Raw genomic sequence first — 25,987 nt, forward strand, 5'->3', positions numbered from 1 at the left:
CAATTATTAAATCATATAAAAAAGGTAGTTTAGTTATTGCATAAAGTTTCTTTCTATATTGTTATGTATTTTTATTGAACAATAATAAATAATTAAATATTTATACCATAAATCTGGCTAGATATTAAAGGCATGGTCATAGTTAAGTAAAATTTAGTTAAATGTGTCCATACTTTACTATAAAGTTTATTTATTATCTCTAACCGCTTTAGTTTGCCTGAATTTACCCAAACTGGCGATCGAAAGAAGACCGAAGAAAGGTTTTATTTTTGTTTTATGTAAGAACCTAAGTAATATAATTGTGTCCCGGGTTAAATTTTCATCAATCATCAAATCAGCCCGTCTGCACCCACAGCTGGGTACCAGGCTCCTCTCTATCACGCCACTTTTTCTAGCTCTTTGAGCACCTCAACCCCTGCTTGTCGGCACACCTCGCGTTGTCATCTGACCTGGCTGGTGGTTTGCCTCTCTCACTGTGACCTTTCTTCGTGTATAATTCGGTGACTGCTTGGTCCACCTCTTGCTGTCTAGCAAATTGTCCCGCCCATCTCTACTTCAGATTGGCGATGCGTGAGACTACCTCTTCAACTTTAGTGTGACGTCGAATTTGTATGTTTGGCCCACGAACTGCCAGGTGGATATCTAGCATGGCCCGTGCCATGGTTAGATGAGCTACGCAGATCTTATATAAATGTGTTACAGCGAGTGGCCATTTCTGACCGTTGGTGAGTATGGGCAACACACATTGGTTGTAGCCCTTGATCTTCAGGCATTGTGGGATTTTTGAGAAAAAAATTTACTTCACGTGAATATCCACAATTGTTCATGACCTTGCCCTCGACATTGTCCGTATACATAACTTAACTTATTATTCTCCAGTCTGTGAATTGTGAAATTGAGAGGTTGTGAAATCGGTCAATAAAAAACAAAAAGTGATTAAAACACACGTTAGCTCGGATAATTATGGACGCTCTTCCATTTGCGGTTACATTACGCAGAAATACCGGAAAATCTTTTTAAGATGAATTTCTAATTTAATAAATTACATTTAATACTAGCTTCTGCTCGTAATTCTATCCGCGACAAATACGGTTTTTAAAATAAAAGGTAGCGTGTGCTAGCTAAGGATAATATTATTTCCTAATAATTTGTAAAATATTATTGTTATTGGTATTTTACTATAAATGACTATCTTTATACCATAACAAAAGTACTGATTTTAAGATCTTTGTTAAAAAAATATTGTGGTTAAAGTCACATTTATTGAAAAATTTAAATAACCTCCGACACAAGAAACTTAACAAAATAAAAAATGCGTATGTCCTTTAATTTTATTATACTTATAAACCCATTGTATTTATTCTTACTAGGGCTACCTAGTAATATTTTAATCCATGTGTCCAGGTCAGGGTCGTGAATAACCTAGATCCTCAGTTGCTTTTTATAACCCTTTTTTCAAAGAACAAAACTATATAGGATAATAGAATAACAAAATTGCCTCATGACAATTCCATAAAATATACAGTTCCTTAAAATCTAAATTATAAACAATTACAAAAGAAAACAAATATAATATGTGACATCGAATAACATGTTTACTCACCACCACGAAGCAAATCCAAAAGTGAACCACACAGAAACAAGAAAGCTGACAATGTTATACCGTGGGGCGTGCTATATATCAAGACGAATCACATGTTAAAGAGATCCATTTTGCACATCCAAGATATCTTGCTTAAAGCAAAATAAGACGAGGTACTTTAAGACGTCTACCATAGACAGCCGTGCAGCGTATATTTTTATTGCCATCCGTGCGTAAAATATTTGATGTGTCACTAGCAGTGTGATAAAGGCGAACACTTTTACAAATAAAACACTAAACGGTCAACAATGATTTTACACGTTTATTACATAGAAAGTTTCTTATACTCAATGCAGTGATTTGAAAAATGCAATTATTTATATTCACAGTCGGAGTCTACATCTCACTCAGATTCTTGAACTCTTTAACTATTTAAATTATTTGCTAAATATACCTCAATTTCTAATGACATAGAACAGCACAATCGTGATCTTATTAAAAAGTACATTGTGATTAACATAATTTCTAGAAGCAAAAAGATAATAAAGATGTAATTTTTTTCGCATATGATTATTGCTTAATGGTTCCAATCTGTACAATAACAAAAACAAACGTTACGAACAACGTTTTAATCTCACTTCCTGCGGTTTCCTAAAGCGGAATTTAAGGCCAACATCGAAGCGTACTCGAAGATACATCAGTGAAAGTTAATGTTGTTTCGCATTGGCTTACTCATTATTCGCGCGATGAAAATCTTAAATTACACTACACACGGCATGTCTAGATCTATTTTTATTTGTAAAAGATTCAATTACTCGGTTCCTAATGATGTACTTCGCCGATGACTTCGGCTAAGAAACTTGTCTCCCACTACTTCGTACTGCGGGACAAGTCGCTCGAACTTCGTAATGAACACAGTGCTGTTCTGATGCGAAGAAAACAATTACGGCGAAATGATGAACCCAATACAGTTTCGAATGGAAATCAATCTGTACATTGAACAATAGGAGTAGATGGATTAGCCTATCGTTACAAACAGTAATTCAGGCTACCGGCTAATGAAGTTGAACGTGCCTCTACCAGCGAAAGGTTGCAGGTGTGTGGTAGATCTTTCTCTTTTCATTTTTGTTTTATTATTTAATTAGTAGTAAATTTTTAATGTTAATTGTCATGACTCCTATCTATGTTTAAGTAATTAGTCATGCTTATATTATTGAAATAACTTACTGAGATACGCAGCGTCCCTGTAGTGATCTCTTTTTTCATTGACACTAAATCACTTTCTGGGAATTCTATGATATTTTTTTCATTCCTATTTGCGTTACATCAGATAGTGTAGAAATCCGTGCTCCTGGTTGATCTCTTCCCCATCGTCTTTCTGTATCATTTTCTAAATCTCGAACATTCGTTCTTGTTATGTATCTACAAGGTTGTAGACTGCAACTCATTTGCTAATTTAGTTACGATTCTATATGATTTAACTCTATCAGGGTACTTCCGCAGGCCATATACTTAACCTGTGCAGTGTTTAACCTCACAACATCTTTTTAAGCGTCGCCATGCGTATATTGACTCTGAGCATTAAGTTATGTCATCACCATATACGGGCGCCCATAGCCACTGCTCCTATATTATTGTAATTGACAGACCACACATAGAACTAAATTTAAAAAGATTACGAGCTTTCATTTTCTTGTCCGTGACCGTGAATGTATTTCTACCAATAGTTGCCGCAAATAGAGACTTAAATCAGAGGTATTTTATGTTTTGGGTAAAAAAATCATTTATGTTAGCTTAGATGTCTAATGACTTTGATCACCTATGTAGGTAATATTTTAAGCGTTAAACGGCAATTAATCATAAAAAGAGCATACGCTGCCTATTTATTGACTTCATTCGTTTTAACAATCAAATAATAAAATACGACGTCCATTTCGCTATTAAAGTAATCGCGCTGGTCCCCGATGCGTACTGGAATGATGTTTATCTGTTTATTCACGCAAACATCGTCGATGCTACAAATAGCTTTACTTATTAGTGTAAAACCAACAAAATCGCCAAGCTCGAATAAAGTTGCATTAAGATTAATATCAGATTTTTTACTCGTTACCATAAAAGCAATTTTCCGAATAAATTTAATACACATGATGTGGGTTATCGTGTTAATGTTCAGAGCACTTACTAGGTACATTCCATTGTGTGTATGTACATATATAGTTCTTATGATAGCAATGACAATACGTTGATTGTATGTATCAAGCAATTTTACTTAATAATAAATCTTAACACCACTTAATCTAAGAAGTCATAAAAATACACCTATTTACTTAAATATAGAGATTAGGTAATTTGTTTTTAATTATACCTTACACTAAGGCAAATTTACTGAGATGCTAAATATAATAATTCACTTTTTGTGAACATTTTTATTAGCTGTCATCGTGAACAGATGCATGACACTAATGATACTAATCAAATCAAGAGTACAGGCACTAGTAACAGGTACTAGATAAATATTTACGGTTTCTGTCATATTAGCACACACTCGCTAGCTTTTATCATTTGTACTTAATGAAATAAGATTTTCGTAAGATGAGATTCACCTAATGTCTTTATCTAAGATATTTATTAAATAACTACCAACACTAAAAACCTCAAGAACGTAAAAAAATAAAATGCCTTTGTTTTTCATTTCATTTTATTATAGGTGATTAATTCGTTGAGGAAGCATTTTTATCTCATCGGTCCGGGGTTTGGTTCTTCGACGCGACGACGTTTTGATCTAAATATTACTAAGTATAAGCAAGTTAAATGACAAACACATATGACTTTTTTACTTTTTAGAGGTTATTCATTTTTATTTCAAACTCTTTAAATTACTATTTACTTCACCATGAGACTTTAATCATGACCTATCTAACACCTACTTATTGGGACCATTTTTATGAGTGCAAACAAGCTGTATCTGCTATAAATTTCGGAAGAGTTGGGTATCACGTGAACTACTTAATGCTACATCATGAGCTCTAGTAACCATGAAAATACCACCAATGTAACATCGTTAAAGTAGGAAATAAGCTAATCGACAAATACCTGAACAGATATTTATAAATTATAGCTAAGAACCATCACAACCACCTCACCATTAAACTAGAAAAAATGCATTAAAAACAATCCATTCGTTTAGAAGCTATGATGCCACAGACAGGCATACAGATACACAGAAACGCACTTTAAACTTATAATAATCCCTTTTTGTTCGTCGGGGGTTAAAAGTCTAAAATCGATCAGGCTTATCGACTTTATTTGTAAGTATTTTACAAAGTAGAACAAAAAAGCGTAAACCGGTATATGTATATATCTGCAGAAGGCAATTACTATTATAACCGTGTCATATTTTTGCCACTTTAACTTTATCTTAATATCATCATCCTGAAAAAAATGTATAAAGCCGTATTACCAGCTATGAGACCGCAAATCCGGATGCACCTATATTTACAATCTTTATTTAATATGTCATGATGATAGACAAGACATGCACTTTAGTCAGATATAATTAAGATAAATATCTTAAACAATATCACTCGTAATTTGCGATGATCCAAATTCGGATTACGTGACATGGTGGCCTTACTTCTGTATGTTTCACTTTGGTTTTCACACCTTTTATTTGGAGATATCGAGTCAGATGTTTTTGCGCGATCAGCTCCAGCGATGAGATCTGGGTCGCCTTAAAGCTTTGAATACGCAGCACTTTTACTTCGTCGAACGTTCGACAGTATTAATTTTACATTACCAAGATCTATTAACAAGCAAATATAAAGATGGAAAGTATCAAGTATTGAACAAAATATGACGGTTTGTTATTACAAACACGTTACAAGTGAACATTTGTGTTTACTTTCATAAAATATATTAGGTCAATGCGCATGTACTAATTACTCTACATTCATGACGCGTACTAATTTGCAACTCTAAGATTAAATCATTGATCGACGGTTGATCCAACGTGATAGACCACGTTATTGGGAAGCAATTTTTGATGAATACACAACAGTTGATGTATTTTAAGAGTTTTGAAGTATCATGTGACATTACGCGGCGTAATATACGTTATGATTATTACTGCTTTTATAATGACAAGTGACTTTACGTTGCAGGCGCGCGCGGTATGGTGACGGTACACGTTGCGCGTGCGCAGCCTAATCGCCGCGTAACGGTGGCGAACTGTAAAGCTCGCCACGGACCGCGGGCCGCGTGCTAAATTTGCCGAAACACCGCGATCTCTAGCGGGAAATTCTTAAATCACTCTAAATTTGGGTCTATACTATATTAGTGCTCATCTCGTTCACGAAAACAGAGTGCTCATTAGCATTATTGACTGCGGTGGCAGACTTTGTGTGCTTAGCGTGGTAACGTGTATTTTTTCTTTCATAATATACTCTGTACTCAAGCAAAACTAATATGTATTATCACCAAACGTGTTTACGCTCTAACTATTATGTTTCCATTTATCATGCTTAACGCATCCTTCAAAATGTTACGGTCTTTTCAATTTCTCCGATCACATTACCGCGTGTGCTAGAGATATTTTCCTTTACGGGATTTATATTGTAAGGACCTGCACTTTATCACTTTTTGACGTCCATAGAAAATCAGAAAATGAGCTTCCGTTTTCTTTTTCTTTTTTCAGTGTATTTGATATTCATCTCTTTAGCCCACCGTAATATTGGAAAACAATTATTTTATCCATATTTGCTTTCAACGTAACCATTTTAACAATAATGATTAATGTAAGGTCTTCACCGGAACCAAGAAGAGCAAATATCAGCTACAAAAGTAATCACGGGTAAAGTATTTGCAATAGCGAGAAAAGTACGTTGTAACAATTCACGTAATTGCACGCGAATCGATTGCGATCAAATATATTGATATTTGACCACGCTTTTATGACGAGCTAGTGAACTGAAAAGGCCTCGTTGAGAAGACTTGAACCAGCGACCTCTATGAAAAAACAATGAAACATAAGTTGTATATTATTAAATTAACTATGATCAAAATATCATTAAAAAAGATGAAGAAAGACAAACTTCGGCATTTGGATCCTGGTAACACTTTCTAACTCAATGAAACGCTTAAAATTATAAATTTAAATCAAATTACAGCGCATTATTTAAATCGTCTACACGAAAATAAATCAACCAAATCAAATATAAAGCATACAAACGAGTTTCACAAAAAGCAACTCAGACGAAAATTAAATGAAATTCGATAGGTAGTGAAATGAATTAAAAAGAAGAAACCAAACTTTCAAATGATAGACTTGCAAAACGTTTTGGAAATGTCTATATCTGCATCACAGCAATATTGTAATAGCCGAAGAAATGTTTAACGAGAGGTAATCGACCGCTCAATGTTTCGCTCCCAACGTGTCAGAATATTAATTAAACAAGTTTGCGTGTCAATAATACATTGCTGTTACCGTAACAATGGGGAACATGTATATTGTATATTTCAATTCAATAGTGTCGCGCCATCGAACCTATGAGATTTATCCCATTACGGGACTAGACGATCGGTTCACTATTCACTTTTTCAACTACTATTACGCACACACACTTCTTGGATACAATTGTTGGTTGACAGTTATTGTATCACTATTCATTAAATGACTCTTTTCCGTTACATTACACTGAAAACCTACTATCATTCTTCACTAGTATTCACTTATACTTTTAATAATCCATATACATTACTCATCCTGTTATTAAAAACACATGTCACGTACCTATATGTATACATGTATAGTTTATTTTATTAAATTAAAAAAATATCGAAAATCATAGTAAGAATTATGTTTATTTGATCACCTTATGGTGTAATATAAAATTCTACAGAATATTAATAAATCAAAATACTGCAGTATGATCCATAGTTTGAAACAACAATTCAAATTAACTGATAAGGTGAAGGTATATTTATTCTATCAATAGTTAGACGTTTAGAAACTTCTGTGTCCACGCCCACCGTCCGTCGGTTTAAAACAATAAATTATTTATCCACTTCACACTCTACATATTTTCTTGGCCTGTAGGTTTTGGCCCAATTGTGTTTGCTTTTGCGGACACAAAGGTCTATTAAACTGTCTGGGCCAACAATGGAGCAAGCTAAAAGAGAAATTGATGAGTCTCTGAAGCTCAGCGCGTTTTGTATGCGCCGTATTGGGCTATCATTTGAGAAACACAAAAACGCGTCGGCGCATTTAAGACAACAGCTAATGTTCGCGTTATCCGTCTGCAGTATTTGCTATCACGTTTTCAGTGAAATTATGTACATAGGCCTCACACTAGCGAATTCGCCGCGAGTAGAGGATGTTGTTCCACTTTTCCATACTTTTGGATACGGCGCTCTCAGTGAGTATGCGAATAAGTACGTGGTTATTGCCCTCACAACAATAATAATCAACCTACATACTAAACGTGTGAACAAATCCTTGTATGTTCGTTGCCTTTTATACGTGTGTTTCATGTTAATTGTTTACATTTTTTATTAAACATTTTTTTAATGATTACATTTCTGTATCCAACATACATATTATTATATTAATTGCATTTTGAATTCCGTTAAATACCCTGTAAATTGTTAAAAAAAATATATTAAAATTATGCAAACTCCACTACAAAATATAGCAGCGATATGTAAATCGTTTGTGGTTTCTCTTTACTGATTTTGGTATATTGTTATCATGTATATTGTATTGTTTGTAACGTAAATATTTAAATAAAAAATAAAGTTTATAATATAATTTTGCAGGCATTGCAAAGGTGTTTGCCCTGTGGTACAAGAAGGACGTGTTCAGTCAACTCTTGCGCGAACTGGTGGGCATTTGGCCGACGCCACCCCTTGAAGACGAGGCTCAAGCGATTAAAGACAAAAGCCTAGACGCGTTACGCATTACACATAAATGTTAGTTAATATGTGTTTTAGATTGAGTCGACAAGAAACTTAAAATTTTAGCTGATGTCAAGCTAATTCGCTACTTATCTGCCGGGAACAGTTTATATAAAAATTGTGCAACTGCTATGGAAAAATCTTCTAGCTTTTATAGAGTAGCGAACATATTCTTACCATTCCAGTGCGATATAAAAAAAATTTAAAAATATATTTAAAAATATTTACAATGACACAAGTTTCTAATTTATAATGTTCATATAATTTACATTATTCCTATTTCTAAATTATGGTAACCACCTTTGTGAATTATTATAGAATGCCGTCCGAACACGCATATAAATTTAATAATGTTATTGTATCGCAGGGTATTTCGCCGTGAACGTGCTAGGAGTGTGGTTCTACAATGTTACACCTATAGCAGTGTACTTCTACCGGTTATGGCAGGATGGAGACGCGCAAGTCGGCTACGTATGGGTGTCTTGGTACCCATTCGATAAACATCAAACGATAGCGCACGTCGCTGTTTACATCTTTGAAATTTTTGCTGGTTAGTAACATAAATCTCAACTAGTACCAGGGTACTTATAGTAGCATACTAACACCGGTATCCGGTATTGCAAGATCGAATGATCTTCCATACTAAAGTAGATAATAAAAAAAAACATTCACGTCGAATTGATAACCTCCTCTTTTTTTGAAGTCAGTTAAAAATACCATGTTAAATACGCAGGAGAATTGGTATGGACTGGAATTTACACTTACATTTGTTGTGCGATTAATACCCATATTGCTAAAGAAATTCCTAGGTACAATGCTAATTTGAGGTGAAATGGTGATTACCGACGGGTATGAATATAATAAATGTTTAAAATGTAATTACAAAGCTTTCATACCAGTTTTGAAGTCGGTTAATTCCTTCTCTAGACAAAACTATAGCGCAGTTGTAACGCGTTTATGCGTTATTAGGCCCATATATATCGAAGACCAAAGTTGCCATTTATTAGGTTTTCAATTACCAATATATTATGAAAACAATTTAAGATATAGGAAAAAATAAAACAGTAAAATATAAACTGAAAATAATTTTAAACGTACTCGGACCTACACGAGTCAAATAATTTACGAGATAGACCCGACCGTTATTTTTAGTTTATCCGTCGCAAAATCCTACGAACATGGCCTGCTCATGACCGGTTTTATTGTTTCTTTAGAGTTACGTAAATCAATATAACTCAAAATTTTGCAAAAGTATACTTATTTTCATAATTTCTCTCATTTGCTTTAAAGATTTGACTATGTAACATACGCTTTCTTAAAATAAATTATGTTCAGTAGTAACTTGTCTCACCATTTGAAAAATAACATGTTTTTTAAACTACATCTGATCTAGCGCCACCGAAATCTAACAATACTATAAACTTTTTTTATATCGACAAATAATAAGAGAAAGTCTTAATAGTGTACAATCATCGTAAATCCACTATTATCACATTGCGATCAACACTATAGTTAGAGCACAACTGGCAATTAATCCACTTCAAACGTTTGATTATACGCTGCATAAGTTGCCAAAAACTTTATCACGAACAGATAATTGCGATCGCATGATGAACTCAAAACAAATAGTTAGAGTTCAACTTTCGATAGAAGGTAGAGATGTCTACTTCTAATAACTTAATGATATCAAATCAAAAGGCTCGCCGTCGGTTGAGATTACGTGACTTTGACTTTCATGCTTATGATTAAAGTAGGTCAGACCATTTTGATGGACATTGGCCCAAACTACCTACCATAATGCGTGTGACCCAAAGTAGAATCACAAATAATATAGTTTTACAATATACTACAGTTGCCATTACTTTGCTTGACCTCTAAAAATTTAAAATAATATTTATAACTAGCTTCCGCCCGCAGCTTCGCCCGCGTGGATTTCGGACTTCAAAAATGGAAGAGATGCTCAATTTGTTGGGATGTTTTTTTAATGTATGGTGATATGCAGGTGGTCCGATTGTCCGGTCAGGGTCTGATGATGGGATCCTGGTGAAAGCGAAGGAACTCCTCTAATATTATAGGCAAACCTATGACGATTTCGGTATTTTATATAGCATAGCTGTTGTCCGCGACTTCGTCCGCGTTTCCGTCGTTTTTCGTAAAAAAAAGTAGCCAATGTAACCCTTACATGAAAATAACGCGTGATGGCTTATTATTAGCGTATTTTTCATGTATAACTTTGGTGTTTCTATATCGATTTCTATGATTCTTTTTATGGAATATTTAATAATGTTAACTTTTTTAATTAGGGATGACTGAGAGTGTTATAAACGTAAGAGTAGACAAATATAATGAGAAAGCTTCGAACTGCTAACCTATCGGGAGTTACACGTGTTATTGTGAGTCAACCATAAAAGATAGACGTATGCTGTCGTGGGATATTTTTTACATAATTTTAAGGAGAACATTTCCGTCATACATGATTTCTGTGTAGCTTTAACCAAGGTTAAGGTTGCACACGCGACGGAAGCTTAAAAAATGGAGTAACTTCTCCCGTTTTCCCAACATTTCCCTTCACTGCTCTGCTCCTATTAATTGTAGCATGATGAAAAGTATACTATAACCAGCTCAGGAGTATGAAAAATAATTGTAAAAAGTTTCGTTAAAATCCGTCGAGTAGTTTTGGTTTCTATGACGGTTATACAGACAGACAGACAAAAATTTTACTAATTGCATTTTTGGCATCAGTATCGATCCCTAATCACCCCCTGATAGTTATTTTGGAAATATATTTCATGTACAGAATTGACCTCTCTACAGATTTATTATAAGTATAGATTATACTTACATTTATAGTTTTTATAGTGACTAAAACTTAAATTCAATATTACCAAATACCCATAATTAATATGATGACCAATATTTTTCGAAGGGCAAACATGCGTCTGGATAATGGTGTCCACGGACTTACTTCTTTCTGGTATGGCGAGTCACATCAGCATGTTGTTGAGGATGCTAAAACGCCGTTTGGAATCCCTCGCTTCGACCGAGAAAACTGACGATGAATACTACCACGAGATTTTAGAAAACATTAAACTGCACCAACGTCTTATCACGTAAGTTTATAACAGCGAAGTTACTAACAAAATACTTGGGGAGGTTAGGAGTATCAAGTTAAAAATCAATAAATAAAAGTGATTGAGTTTTTATACAAATTTAATAGATTCTAATTTTTCTCTCCCGCCTGCTAAGTCATGGTTAATGACGCATTTATAAATGTGTGTCAAATACGACTTCTGAGTCAAATAAATGAAAAAGTAGAACACGCTAAAAATAGAAATAAGTCCTGATTAATAGAATGTTAGTCATAATGGTTTATAATTGGCAAAATTGCAGTTATTGCTACGACTTGGAGGACGCTTTCTCGCTATCAAATCTGGTCAATATTGTATTAAGCTCTTTAAATATTTGCTGCGTCGTCTTCGTCATAGTGGTGAGTATATTTTCAAGGTCATTTCTCACTTTTATTACTTCAAGTAAATGTTTGCTGACTTTTATTTTCAGCTTTTGGAACCGTTTATGGCAGTCAGCAACAAGTTGTTTTTGGGGTCAGCTCTCATTCAAATCGGAATGTTGTGTTGGTATGCGGATGATATTTTTCACGCAGTTAGTATCTTATTATTTTATATATTCATGTTCGGTATATAGGCCTTTCTAGATCATTTTTTATTTATGATACAATGCTTTAATTATATTTCCAAATTATAAGCCCATTTTAAATAGGTGGAAATTTTAAATGTTAACAGACAACACTACACATAAAAAATTTATGCTTTTGTACGCCGATTTAGATTATTAATAATTATTGTAATATTTATATTTAAACTTTATAAATTCTTAGATATATTCACATGTAGTTTTTAGATCCAGCATTTTTAAAATTATCTGTTGCAATATTTTTCTCAAATTCAGATTTTATATTTTTTTCCACTCCGATATAATAACATCCGTATAATGTACGAAAAAAAAATACAAATAATTGAGATTATTTCACAGAACGCAGATGTAGCGGCGGCTGCTTATAACAGTGGTTGGTACTGCACGAACGCCAGATGTCGCCGAGCCTTGCTTTTCCTTATGCAGAGGTAACGTAAATATTAACACACTTTCCTAAAGGTACTCTTGACTGATGCGGCGAGTATGCGGTATTCTAATTGATTACATTGTTATAATAATAATTTATTTATATTTTAGAGCTCAAAAACCAATAGCATTTACGGCGATGAAATTCACAAACATTTCTCTCGTCACATATTCTGCTGTAAGTATAATATAATAAACAGACTTATGACTGTATATTAATTTCTTGTTAAAAATTCAACATGTAAAACCATTTGGAAAATATAATCAATATTATTTCATGTTTTCAATCAATATAAGCGCGGTGGCTTTAGACGAACAAGAAAATATTAACGGTAGTGAAATTGTTATGGTCTTATGAAATTTCTTTAATGGAAACTACGACTTTATCGATGAACATTTACGGCTTCAACTAAATACAAGATACTTTGCTGAGGATAGATGGTACGAGCTTTTTAATGATGGTGTAATATCGTAAATCATTTTCAAGGAAATATACGTGTGTGATGAATAATGCACCGTTTGGCTACTTTACAACGAATAGAGCCTTCTATAGACCCGCTTTCATTGCGTGTAAATTTATTTTCTTCCTCAATGTAAATATTTGATATCTTCTAATATTTTTTACAGATACTGACAAGATCTTATTCGTACTTCGCACTGCTTTACACCATGTATAATGAAAATTAATATAAGCATATGAGTGAATTATTTATTATTCGTATAAACTAGTAAATATCGTACATTCTTTAAATTATTTATTTACTATTTACACACCTTTAGGAATATTTCTTATTTGCTTATCCTTATATACCTACATAGAGATAGACAAAAACCTTTGCCTGTCATTACATATCATAAAATGATATTTCTCCGCCGCGTCCCTCTGAAAGCGATAAACTTAAAAACAACTGAACAAATTTGGATGAATTTTGGTAACGAGATAGTTTGAGACCCAGGAAAGGAAGCAGAGGTTATCCATCCCGGGAAAATATAGGATAAAAACCTGTGTCCTTTTATCTCGAAAAAAGCCTTCCCGTGGATGAAGCCACACGCAATAACTAATCTATTATAATTCTTTTTCTAATTAGTATCAGTATTAATTCAGTTATAAATACTCTGTAGTATTGTTCTAGCCCTATTGTAAATATCATAATACATTTAAATATTGACAACTTTGACAAACGGACGTAAAGTATCAAAGGAAAAAGCAATTCACAACTGCCACAATCTAAAAATTTAATTGAATTGAACTGAAAAATGTTTTTTTTTGTATCTACTATTATTATTTGACATAATATAAAAGAAGAAGAAGAACGAACGAAAAATCAGGAAAATCTAAGGGTAAACACGACAAAGTCACTTTGCACATGTAATTCTTAGTAGAAAATACAATCTCACTTAAATCAATAGTTTTATTTCATTGCTGTGTATTCTCCCAATTCTATCATATTAGCGCGATGGAACATAGAGAAAAGAATAAATCATCAAGATCTAATGTTACTGATTCAATAGAAAACTATAGTTTACCAAACAGTCCAATACAAGAACAAGAGTATATCAATAACACGAGTTTAATATCCGCTAAAAGCGAGCGTAAATCTATGAAGATAGAAGAAAACTCTAACTTTGTAGAAGAAGCTTGTAGCTGTTGTAAAGAGTCTACTACTTCAACGTCAAATATACTAGAACATAAATTACATAATGTAGTTGAAAATCGTGCAGATAGATTCGCAAAATCAACTGGTTGTCTCTTACATTATCTCAAAAAGGAACAATGTGAACTAACCAGACCATCTCAAGGAAAAACAATGCGATTTGATAGTAAAACATACTTTGTGAAACACAGGAAGTCTGATGATAAGGTAACGCAATATTAAGACGAATAAGGTACAAAGACCTCACCTTGCCAATTTCATTCAAGTTCTTTGTCATCTGAATGCTAGCGATGTAGGAATAATTTGAAAAGTAGGAAGTGGCCCACTGTATTCTCGCTGCTGGTCAGGTATTATTTCTGTTTGAAAAAATACAAGTAATTCAAAACATATAGGAGATCTTCGGTCTAATGGTAATGGGGGGGGGGGGATTCTATGTAGTAATGGAAGACTTAGTTTATCACATTATTTTATCTACGCTTTAGGTTACTACTATCCAGAGATATCAATGATTAACCGAATTCGATTATACTAATATTTGTCAGGTAACAGAAGATTATGCAAACAAAAATATAAAACATCAACGTGTATATTTACCCAAACTACAACCTAGTGAAGCTGAATATATACGTTTAGTGTCTGAAAATAGTGTAGCCGCTGTAAAGAAATATATAGAAGACCATCCCGAGCTTAATATTAATTGCACAAATTTTCAGGTAGTGGGTAATATTATAATTAATAGCTTTAAATATTAATCCAAGTACTGAGTTCTGATTGCGAGGTATGAATGCGTTCATTTATAAATGTCATTTTAACTAGGGCGTGTCAGCGCTACACGTTTCCGTCCAAAAGAGATTTGAAGATATGGTGGAATTTCTCTTAAAATTTACAAATATAGAAATTGGTGACACCGCCTTGCAAGCCGTACGAGATAACAGTATTAAAATATTGGGTATTCTCGCATTTACTTTCACTTACCTTTTAAGTTAATATGTAGGCAGATGATGACGAAGTCCAATTCAAATGGAACATTTAAAACCCTTCGTCATGCAACTGAGGATAAAATGTAGCACAAAGAATTCTTTGCTTATATTTGCATGACTAATACTTTTACATTTTTATCATATGCTCCTTCGTCAATTATAACATACTATGGGAAACGCGCGTAGAGCTATTTTTTAAGTTTTAGCTGTTGATATTAAAATTTCTCATTATTTCGTTTTATGTCAGTTAAAAAAATGTCATACCCAGGCTTAAACTGACGAAGAGGCGGAGAAAAGGTAATAGCTCTATAAATAAACAGATTATTTCATGGATATATTAGATCTAAGGTAAATATTTTTAAGCCAGAAAGAATTTAGTCCAAGCAACTCCTGATGTTTACAGAAATGTTACTGAACGCGCTAAAGAAAGTGTCTCCAGGATTGGAGTTCGGTGGAGCTGCTCACTCAACAGAATTTCCTTTGCATGTAACACCTATAATATTGGCTGCCCAGTTAGGCCGATATGAAATCATTGGAATGCTATTGGCACGAGGTCACACAATTTTACGACCGCATTTCCCCAAATGCCCATGTATTGCTTGCAAGTTAGTATCAAAACTTACTTATCTACCTACATATTTTTGTCTTTTACAATTTACGACATATTAGTGGTTGTCACGCTAGAATTGTGTTTATACCTACAAAGGGTTTGTCCACGGTAGTACGCAACGGAAAATTTACTATACTAGTGGTAGTACTACTATTAGTAATATTAACTCCTTTTACAGTTCTTTCAAATAGTTTGAATAATGAGTTCTGTTAACAACTGCGTGTAGACGCGACATCTACTGCATGCACAGATACATTTAGAAACTTGACTAGAAAATTCAATGTTTATAACAAGATATAATACAAGTAATCATGAAAATTTTTAAGGAATTCTTTCGTGACAGAAGACCCACTTTACACCAGCAGTGCAAGGCTCTCAGTGTATAGAGCGATATCTTCCCCTGCATACTTGGTTCATACAAGTTGTGATCCCGTGCTATCTGCTTTTCTTTTGGCGATAGAACTAACTGATAATGCAGCGGCGTCTAGACATCTCGCATCTGCGTATATGAAGCTAAGAGACAATGTTAGGATATTTGCTGTAGATCTTATAGGTAATGTATATAGAATGCATTTTTTAAATGCCTTTATAGGATTTAGCAAAGTACCAAAAAGCATTGTACGCCAGAACCTTCTTTATGAGTCACCACCTATTAGTGGCTGTAGATTCATATTATTAGTGAAAACCGCTCAGGAATACAAAAAGAAATTGGTAAACAATCCATGCCTTTCATACATATAAAATCTTGGTAGACCGTTCTGTACACTTGACATCAAAGTCATTTTTTTATGAATATATATTTTTAGAGCAATAAACAGTACCAATTACCTTCTATGATATTACCTGACTATTCAAGACATACAAAAAGAAATAATTACAACGTTTAGAATCCACGATCCTCGATTTACACATGCGATCCCGACCACACAGGTTGTTGCCGCACGTCGGAAGAAGTCGAATTGATGTTAAAGCAAACGTCAGGGTGTGGCGGACGACGTCATTTTGTACTACCGCGGCTTCTAATGGCCGTCAATTATAAACAGAAGGAGTTCGTCGCGCACCCGAACACACAGCAGGTATTAATTATATTTATATGAGTAGGGTGTTCTAAAAAGGGATCAAAAAAATATTCTAAACTTGAATCTTTATATAAGCCTAGCTACCATTGAAGTACCAAGTTATTTATGCTTATATTAAACCCATAATGTTTACAATAATATAACCACCAATATGCAAAATAATAACGTGAAACCAGATGTAAATTATCTACATATTTAATATAATGACGCATATAAATAACCATCCTCAACTATAGATTATTCGTACTCAAAATGAATAAAGCCTCAAAACATATATTGGAGCATCTTGAAAAGTGTATTTTACTTAACATGTTTTACTGGGTCACTCCCTAGATATAATGATACTTATTTATAATTATAATAGGCATGTCATGTGTTGCATACTTTACCTCAAACGCAATTGTATTTCAATGTAATTTAATTGCTTATTAGGTTCTACATATACTGCATTCTATATTAGACTCCAAGCTTTATCTCCTAAACTTTTCAATGGCTGCGTCTTGCATATATAATTTCACTAGGCGTTAGTAACAAACACCGAACACCGAAGCTCAACTCGCATAGCAACTTTAAGCAGCACTTATGAGAAAATATCTGTTCCTAATGTCATATTAGATTGATGTTATACAGAGTTTAAAGCGTGTTACAAAAAGAATTTTGCTTACTTTTATACGATTGGCCACCTACCAAACGTCAATCATCTCGAGGAATCTAGTTTGGGGTACGACTGAAAAATTAAATCTAGGACATACCGCTCCACAGCCTATACAAGAAGCTAGTAGGGGCGACGCTTAATATGAAATATCAAATAAAAAAGTACAGTGTATTAATCTAACTCATATTATAAATGCAAAATTATGTGAAACTCGACTGCCTCGATGGCGTAGTTGTGCTGCATGCGCGATACGACAGCGCTCTGATGTCCTGGGTTCGACTCGAATCTTAGGTCGGGCAAAGTGATATTTGGGTTTTTCTGCTCAGTATCAGCCCGGAGTCTAGAATTTGTGCCCGATATGGCGATAGGCTCGCCCCCTATCACATCATGGGACGGAACCCACTTGGCGAAAAGTCGGTGCCTTGGTTGCGCCTTTACATACCCCTTCGGGGATAAATGCGTGGGTGTGTGTGTGTGTGAAATTTTGTAAAAATATTTGGATGTTCGATAGAAGTAAAGGTAGGATACAGCTAAACGGATTTGGATCAAATTTAGCACATGTATAGACTATTCTGGTTAGATGGTTTAATGCATAGGTTACTTTTATCTTGGTAATTTGCTCCCACGGAAAACTATGAGATTCTTAATATGAAATAGATGACGCTTGCGTCATACAAATGATGTTACGGGTGGATGTTTTAGAGACTTTTGTGGCGGAATATGCTCTTCACACGAGCGAAGCTGCGATTAACACCTAGTATTTTATATAACAAAAACAGAGTTATCGCAAAAGCTATTGTTCTATAAATTATAAGCATGTAGACCTACTATGGTTATCGTGACATTGCAATTTTATACGAACAGTGAGTATGACAACTCAGCTTAAATATTATGCACGGTTTTTAGGTCTTGGAGTCGTACTGGCTAGGTAACTGGTACAGCTGGAAAAGAAAATCTTCTTACTCTAAAGCATGCGTCATTTTAAGTCGAGTTTTTCTTATACCGTTTATTCTCGTCATGTGTATGGTAATGTATTTTCATTTTTAGACTTTTTAATTTATTTCATTTTTCGAACAATCAAGGTCGCACAACATGCAATGCGATACTCGTAAAACATTTTCGACGTCCAGGTTTACTGGCCCAAGATCTGATCCGTATATGTACATTTATGTTTTAAGTACATAATACATATAGTGAGTTTTCCGTTACTCAACAAGATTTCAATTATTTTTAACTTTAATTACGTTGTAATACTCCTGATTTTCATTCCAGTTACAGATATCATTGAAAATCATTTAGTTATGTAGGTCGCGAAATATGTTTATGGTATTCTAATTTGTAAGTAATTGAAGTTGTAGGTAGCTCCACGACACCGTCTCGTGAAACACTGGCAGATACCGTTGAACAAACTGATTACACATGCGACCGCGTACTTCGTGTTCCTTGCCCTCGTCTTCTATGTTTCTAATCAAGATAAGAGTGGACAAAAGCGCGGGCCGCCGAGCACAGGTCAACCACGATATTATATCTATCACTGTACTAACACTTTAATGTTATCACTATTATTCGCAATACAGTGCTGTACAAATGCCGAAAATTGAATTTTAATTATTTTACGTTTCATAACGACAAAGATAGATCCTTTCGTTGTTTTACGATAAATTGCCAAAATTATGAACTGATATAACTAAATACCAAGAAAGTTTTTTAATATATGATTAGGTATCATTCTAATTTTATTGGCCAGATAGGTACTTAATTTTATTCAACGCACGTGACGTAGCAACATTATTTTATTTGTCACAGGCGCAGAAGGTCCGCTAATCTTATTCGTATGCGGCTACACGTGGTCTGCAATTCGTATGTGCTATATCCAGGGGTCTCGGCGATATTTTACTGTAATATGGCACTGGGCTGAAGCGATAATGCTCATACTGTTCGGATTAACATTTGCCTTTTGGATTATATCAGCCGTCGACATTGCCGAAAACGACGAAGAGGATTTAGGTAAGTCACCTTTAGTGTGTTACTCCCATCTTTCCTACATTTTATTTATGTTTGCTTCTAGACCAGTTAAAATGTTCTACAATTTATACGACATGATCGATCTGTAGAGCTACGTACAAGGTAATTGGAAACACATTAGCCGCTCGGTTCCTAGTTACCTCTTTATAAATGCATTTACAAATATGACCTATAATTTATAATGCTCGTAGATCAAGTAACTGCTGGTGAAGTGCTGTGGTGTATATTCCTTTTCGTTTCAATAGATCGTAAATACTGGAATCAATACGACCCAACACTTCTGGCCGAGGGAACATTTTGCTTGGCAACTATATTTGCATATTTCCGACTGATGTTTTTATGCCAACTAAATTACCATCTAGGACCACTTCAGGTATGCAAATCACTCAATTACACTTTACAATGCACCAATAGTGGGAAAAAATTGACCTAATTGGATCCAGCACATCGGTAGGGTCACGTTACATCGCGAACTGTATTATTAAATGCAAAGGAAAAAACTCCCTACAAGCCTTTAGTTAATTAAATAATATTTGTTTTAAAATAAGTAAAAAGCAATTTGTTCCTTACAACAACGTAATTTCAGGTGTCTTTAGGAAAAATGACGATAGATATTTACAAATACATAATAGTGTTTGCGATAATAATAAGTGCTTTTGCTGCGGGCCTTTCACGATTCTACCAGTATTACGAAGGTATGGTTTACGAAGACGAATTTGGAATGAAAACAATGCAGGTGAGTTCTCTTTTCCCTTGAAATTATTATAATTTATGTACTTTGTAGAAAACGTAAAGTTTAATATTACAAGAAATGAAATCAGCGATATGATTATACTGGTGAATATCAGTAATGCGAGTCATAGAAATTAGAAACAAAATTTATTATCTATACTTATAATAAATCTGTAGAGAGGTCAATTCTGTACATGAAATATATTTCCAAAATAACTATCAGGGGGTGATTAGGGATCGATACTGATGCCAAAAATGCAATTAGTAAAATTTTTGTCTGTCTGTCTGTCTGTATAACCGTTATAGAAACAAAAACTACTCGACGGATTTTAACGAAACTTGGTACAATTATTTTTCATACTCCTAAGCTGGTTATAGTATACTTTTCATCACGCTACAATTACTAGGAGCAGAGCAGTGAAGGGAAATGTTGGGAAAACGGGAGAAGTTACTCCATTTTTTAAGCTTCCGTCGCGTGTGCAACCTTAATGGTTAAAGCTACACAGAAATCATGTCTGATGGAAATGTTTTCCTTAAAATTATATAAAAAATATCCCACGACAGCATATGTCTATCTTTTATGGTTGACTCACAATAACACGTGTAACTCCCGATAGCTTAGCATTTCGAAGCTTTCTCATTATATTTGTCTACTCTTACGTTTATAACACTCTCAGTCATCCCTTATTAAAAAAGTTAACATTATTAAATATTCCATAAACAAAGAATCATAGAAATCGGTATAGAAACACCAAAGTTATACATGAAATGCGCTAATAATAAGCCATCACGCGTGAATACTGAATCATGCTATATGCTTCCTTCGATTTCACCAGGATCCCATCATCAGACCCTGACCGGACAATCGGACCACCTGCATACCACCATACATTAAAAAAACATCCCGACAAATTGAGCACCTCCTCCATTTTTGAAGTCCGAAATCCACGCGGGCGAAGCTGCGGGCGGAAGCTAGTTCTAAATAAATATTTATTAGAATAATAAATTAAAAACATTACGTTAACGCAGAAGCCGTTGCTGAGAGACGGTCAGCTATAGGCATCTCATAGCACTGCACTGTTATATTTACCGCTCACATCACAAAGACCCGCACTAATTTCAAACAAACAACGCCTTTTTTCATTTGTTCTTAAATTGAATAGATTGGAAATTGTTTCTAATAATACGTTAAAGTTGTGTATATACGAGTACATACACTTTTTTATTATTAAAATTGATAGGGACGAGACTCCTATATGTTACCTAATACGACTAGTTAAATTCATAATTATTAAGAACTTTCAAATGTGCAGTTTTCCACACCGTATGTATTCCTTCATCAATAAAGCTTTATTAAATGAAAAATAAAGATTGGAAAGGTTAAATTGCGAAAATTTGTCAGATATGTACCCTAGAATTGTACCACAGTCCACATATATTGTTTCGGCACTCCGGCCTGCTACACTATCACAGTGCTTCAGATGTGACTGATTATAGTTTGACCTGGCTAAAATTATGGCATAGTTAATCGTCAAGTTTGAAGCAGAAAGTACTGTTTTTTATTGCGTATGTGTGGGTGTGTCAACGTAGAGCAATTTACTTCGCACGTGATACCGATTTGATCGGCTACGCATTGTCATTTCTTAAGAGACCGATGATAAAATTTTCTTATAGCATTTACCTGATGTAACGGTGTTATATTTATTTATTTCTCGCTTTAAATAAACAAAGTGTGGTTTTCTGAACGTCCAAATCTGCCTTTTTTTAATAATAGATTTGAGATTTGCTATACGCTTATACACATGGGCATAGCTAGGGAGGGGACAAAGATGACTGGAGCCCAACTTAGAGACATTTTTGCTATGCCTAGAAAAATCCTTACGCTTACAGGGGCCACTCGTGTTGTATGCCTCTCGTTGGATTCGCCGACCTTTTTTAGCTTCCACCAATTGCCCTCCATAGAGAAAATCCATAGCTACGCCAATGCTTGTAAACACAATTTTCCAGGTATCATCGTTCACAAGCTTGACAGATACACTAAATACCTTATTTTGGGCTCTTTTTTGCATGGCGCCTCTCGAAAGTGCCGATGTAGTAATAGAAAATACTAGAGATGAAACTAGCACCCTAAAGTATCGTGAGAATAGACACGGGTATACAGAGAGGATCGGATATTTTTGCTTTGGCTGTGAGTAATAAAGATTTTGAAATATGTTGAACGATATGGTATTTATTTATAGAAAAGATTAAAATATGAATGGAATTATTTTTAAAACAAACGCGTAATTTTTGCTTCCTTGGCTAATTGCAGCATATATGGGGTAAAAGGTTCTGGATTCAAAACCCAGGTCGGGAAAAAATTTTGAGGGATTTTCTAGAAGATTTTCCGGGAACGGATTCTTCAGATGAAGTTAAAATGTTTAAAAAAGTATTGTTGCTTCGACCCCACGTTATCAGGATTTACATAATTGTCAGGTTTCGAGGTTATCTCCGTGATCGTGGTGCTGAACATGCTCATAGCGACGATGTCCAACACGTTCCAGCGCGTCACAGACAACGCGGCCATAGAATGGACGTTCGGAAGGACAGAAGTTAGTTTAAACATTCCATAAACTACTTTATCTTTCCACAACTCAACGACGAGCGATGACTTATTACAAACCGATCCTTATTGGAATATTGTTACGTTCTAAATGACATACAAACTCTTGGAATTTGGACTCCATATGGATAGAGGTGTCAACTAATAAATAATCACATTTTTTTCTCCTACTCGGTTTTATTTTACATTTAGTTATTATGACAATGATATCACACCCTGTCATGTTAGTTATGGTCAATACCCTTACCATGACCGGTGCTCTGTGTTTTTACACTCTTCTCCTTTAACTAGCTCAAACAACGTCAGTAACAAATAAGTTAATAAAAACTCTACTATTTAAAATAATATATAATACTATTTGTAAATTCATTCTGACTCTCGAGACTTCGTAGTACGAAGTACTTCTTCGAAGTACGCATCATGGAGCAGGAAATATAATGTGTCAATGCACCTGCTTGTTGACACAGATGTACCTAGACTACATGTCGCAAACAACTCTACCGTCGCCGTTCAACATGATACCCACGGCTTCGGGAATGGCCAACATTACAGACTGGTTCAAGAATAAATGTTGTAAACGTAATACGGTATGTATTTGCAATAAACATTTTAACCACGAAAAAAATATTTTATGTTCTCATACGATTACGTAGTTCATGGTCTTCTTTATATTTATTCTATCAGTAGCGAAAGGTGAAATTTGCCGTAAGGGAACCCGACACAACATATAGGTACTAATATGCATAAATAAGGTTTTCAAATCGTTCTAATGATAATTAGATTTTACACAAATATTACATAAAGGGAAGCCGGCAGGAATCGGGTTATATGAAGCCTTCGCCACTGTATTCTACTTAGTTTTCCAAACCTTATATACAGTCGAATCCGTTTATAATGACATCGAAAGGAATTGACAAACACGTCATAATAAGCGGACGTCATACAAAGCGTTTTGTGAAAAAAAAAACATTTTTTTGTAAATGGTATGCATGTATTTAAGTACTTTAATAGAGAAACATAGTAACTTATAAAATGTATGTATGTATGTATGTACATAAAAGTTGTATTTTTAATATAAGTAATCTGTAATTTTTGTCTGCTTTTGTTTTTTATTTTATTGTAAAACAGTCTCTAATCCTATTGTGTATAGAAGACATCGCTATGGTCAAATTATCGTTTTCAATATTGCTATGAACAAATCAGGATAATAATTGTGCAGCTTTTAATGCCTCTTCTGCGGTAGGTAATGGTTCTTCCTCGACTTCTTCTTCCCCATCACTGAGATTCAAAATAAAACGAACCACGTGCCGAACGTCGTCGGGCATCAACGAACATTACCGAAGGCGTAAAGAATCATGTCGGTCATTATAATCGGACATAATTTATTAAAAGGGGTCACAATAAGCGACATGTCACTGTAAGGGAAGTCATTATATCCGACTTTTTTATAAAGAATCTTATATGAAAACCAAACTTCGTAGTGTAATTACGTCATAATAAGAGGTTGGTCAATATAGGCAGAGTCATAATAAACGGATTATACTGTAATAGTGGCTTTCCTAATAATTTCTCTACGATCTACAAGTGGTGGAGTAAGGCCTAAACCCTTTCAATAGTCGAGGAGACCCGTGCTCAGCAGTGGGTAGCTTATACATACAGGGTTGGTATTGTATTATTGTCTACTCTCTACAGTCTGAAACACTACTATACAAGAATTTATTGCAAAACTTACCAGGTTCCTAACAGAAGAAGCCGACTAAAGGTACACCTGACCGTAAGTGACCACAGCCCCGCATCCTAAAACACACAAGGCTCTGTAAGACGTAACTAACTTGATCTCGATTTAGTGTGAGACTATAGTCCGATCCGGCCTTAGCTATATAATTATTCATACCTCCGATCACTTTTTTTCGGTTAGATAACTATCTACTTTTTTATGGCCCAAATAGCCTATTACCTTATTGGGACGTGGTTGCAAAACACATTCACCTGCAAATAACTTCTGTAACGCCTCCCTTAGACACAGCGCCCGGCAGCTTCATACTTTTTTTACCTGACTATAGGTTTATTAGCCTGATAGATCGGCTTATACAAACACACCGAACTTTCGGGAGAGTGCTTAAGGCACTCCAAACATTCAAAAATTAAGCGACCATGCTGAGGGCGACCCACTAACGGGTCACGATCCTCGGCTCAGGACGGTCACTGGGAGAGAATGAAATATCAACGATCATGGGTGTTCGCGAGGTACGTGAAGCGACCTACAATGTACCTAGGTCATCGTCAGCACGCGGGCCGGAAATATCAGAAGGGTCTTGGCGACGGAAAAGCCTCACCTTAAAGCTGGAACTGACTATGGTATCACCACGGTCAAGCCTGTCCATTCATACTATAGACGAAATAAGTTCAGAGCATCTCTACACTAAAATATGTTTCCTTTTATTTCAGGAGCTTGATGAAGAAGCAAGTACTCGAAAAGAATACCCTGCTTTAATGTCTGTTCTAATTCAGAGATATTTCAGAATCAAAGAAATTCAGCACCACAATAATTCAAACGTTATTTTGGGGCAGACAAAGTTTAAATTACAAAGATCTACTGTATAAGTCACGTAGTTATTATTGTTTTATGTAAGTTCTCTTGTGTTTAATACTTAGTTTCAAATTTTATTTTATGATACAGGTGTTGTAGATTTTCAGTATTATCTTATATCATTTGAACAAATATATTATTACACTATATATAACTCGTACCCGTTATTGTATCATAAAAAAATAATATACTTGCACCAATATTTGATGAGTATATTAGGATTAATTCCTTTTCATTGATCTGGGTTTAAATGTGAATTACCACATCTTCCTTCCATTTCATATTTTATAACGTAATCATTAGATTTATTGCTTATTTACTCTCATAATATAGTATTGGAGCAGAATGCTGTAGTGTAGGAAAGAGGGTAAGGACGGCCTGTTAGAGCA

The 25,987-nt window shown here is 34.6% G+C and overlaps 2 protein-coding genes across 2 annotated transcripts; both read left to right on the forward strand.

Moving 5' to 3' along the window:
* The first annotated feature begins 7,730 nt into the window (after nucleotides 1-7,730).
* LOC115441860 (odorant receptor 85c) lies at nucleotides 7,731-13,748 on the forward strand. Its single transcript, XM_030166774.2, has 9 exons — nucleotides 7,731-7,995; nucleotides 8,396-8,548; nucleotides 8,901-9,083; nucleotides 11,460-11,643; nucleotides 11,924-12,020; nucleotides 12,092-12,193; nucleotides 12,584-12,672; nucleotides 12,782-12,848; nucleotides 13,298-13,748. Exons 1-9 carry the CDS (start codon nucleotides 7,740-7,742, stop codon nucleotides 13,355-13,357), a joined length of 1,191 nt encoding a protein of 396 aa, XP_030022634.1. The 5' UTR covers nucleotides 7,731-7,739; the 3' UTR covers nucleotides 13,358-13,748.
* Nucleotides 13,749-13,758: 10 nt separating this feature from the next.
* LOC115441838 (short transient receptor potential channel 4) lies at nucleotides 13,759-25,612 on the forward strand. Its single transcript, XM_037444436.1, has 15 exons — nucleotides 13,759-14,532; nucleotides 14,868-15,038; nucleotides 15,142-15,274; nucleotides 15,709-15,910; nucleotides 16,242-16,468; nucleotides 16,846-16,991; nucleotides 18,556-18,675; nucleotides 19,008-19,158; nucleotides 19,456-19,656; nucleotides 19,920-20,047; nucleotides 20,261-20,410; nucleotides 22,414-22,594; nucleotides 22,882-22,997; nucleotides 23,476-23,595; nucleotides 25,457-25,612. The coding sequence occupies exons 1-15, from the start codon at nucleotides 14,128-14,130 to the stop codon at nucleotides 25,610-25,612; spliced, it is 2,607 nt and encodes an 868-aa protein (XP_037300333.1). The 5' UTR covers nucleotides 13,759-14,127.
* Nucleotides 25,613-25,987: the final 375 nt, after the last annotated feature.

The sequence above is a fragment of the Manduca sexta genome, chromosome 28, assembly GCF_014839805.1.
Source record: "Manduca sexta isolate Smith_Timp_Sample1 chromosome 28, JHU_Msex_v1.0, whole genome shotgun sequence".
Lineage (NCBI taxonomy): Eukaryota > Metazoa > Arthropoda > Insecta > Lepidoptera > Sphingidae > Manduca > Manduca sexta.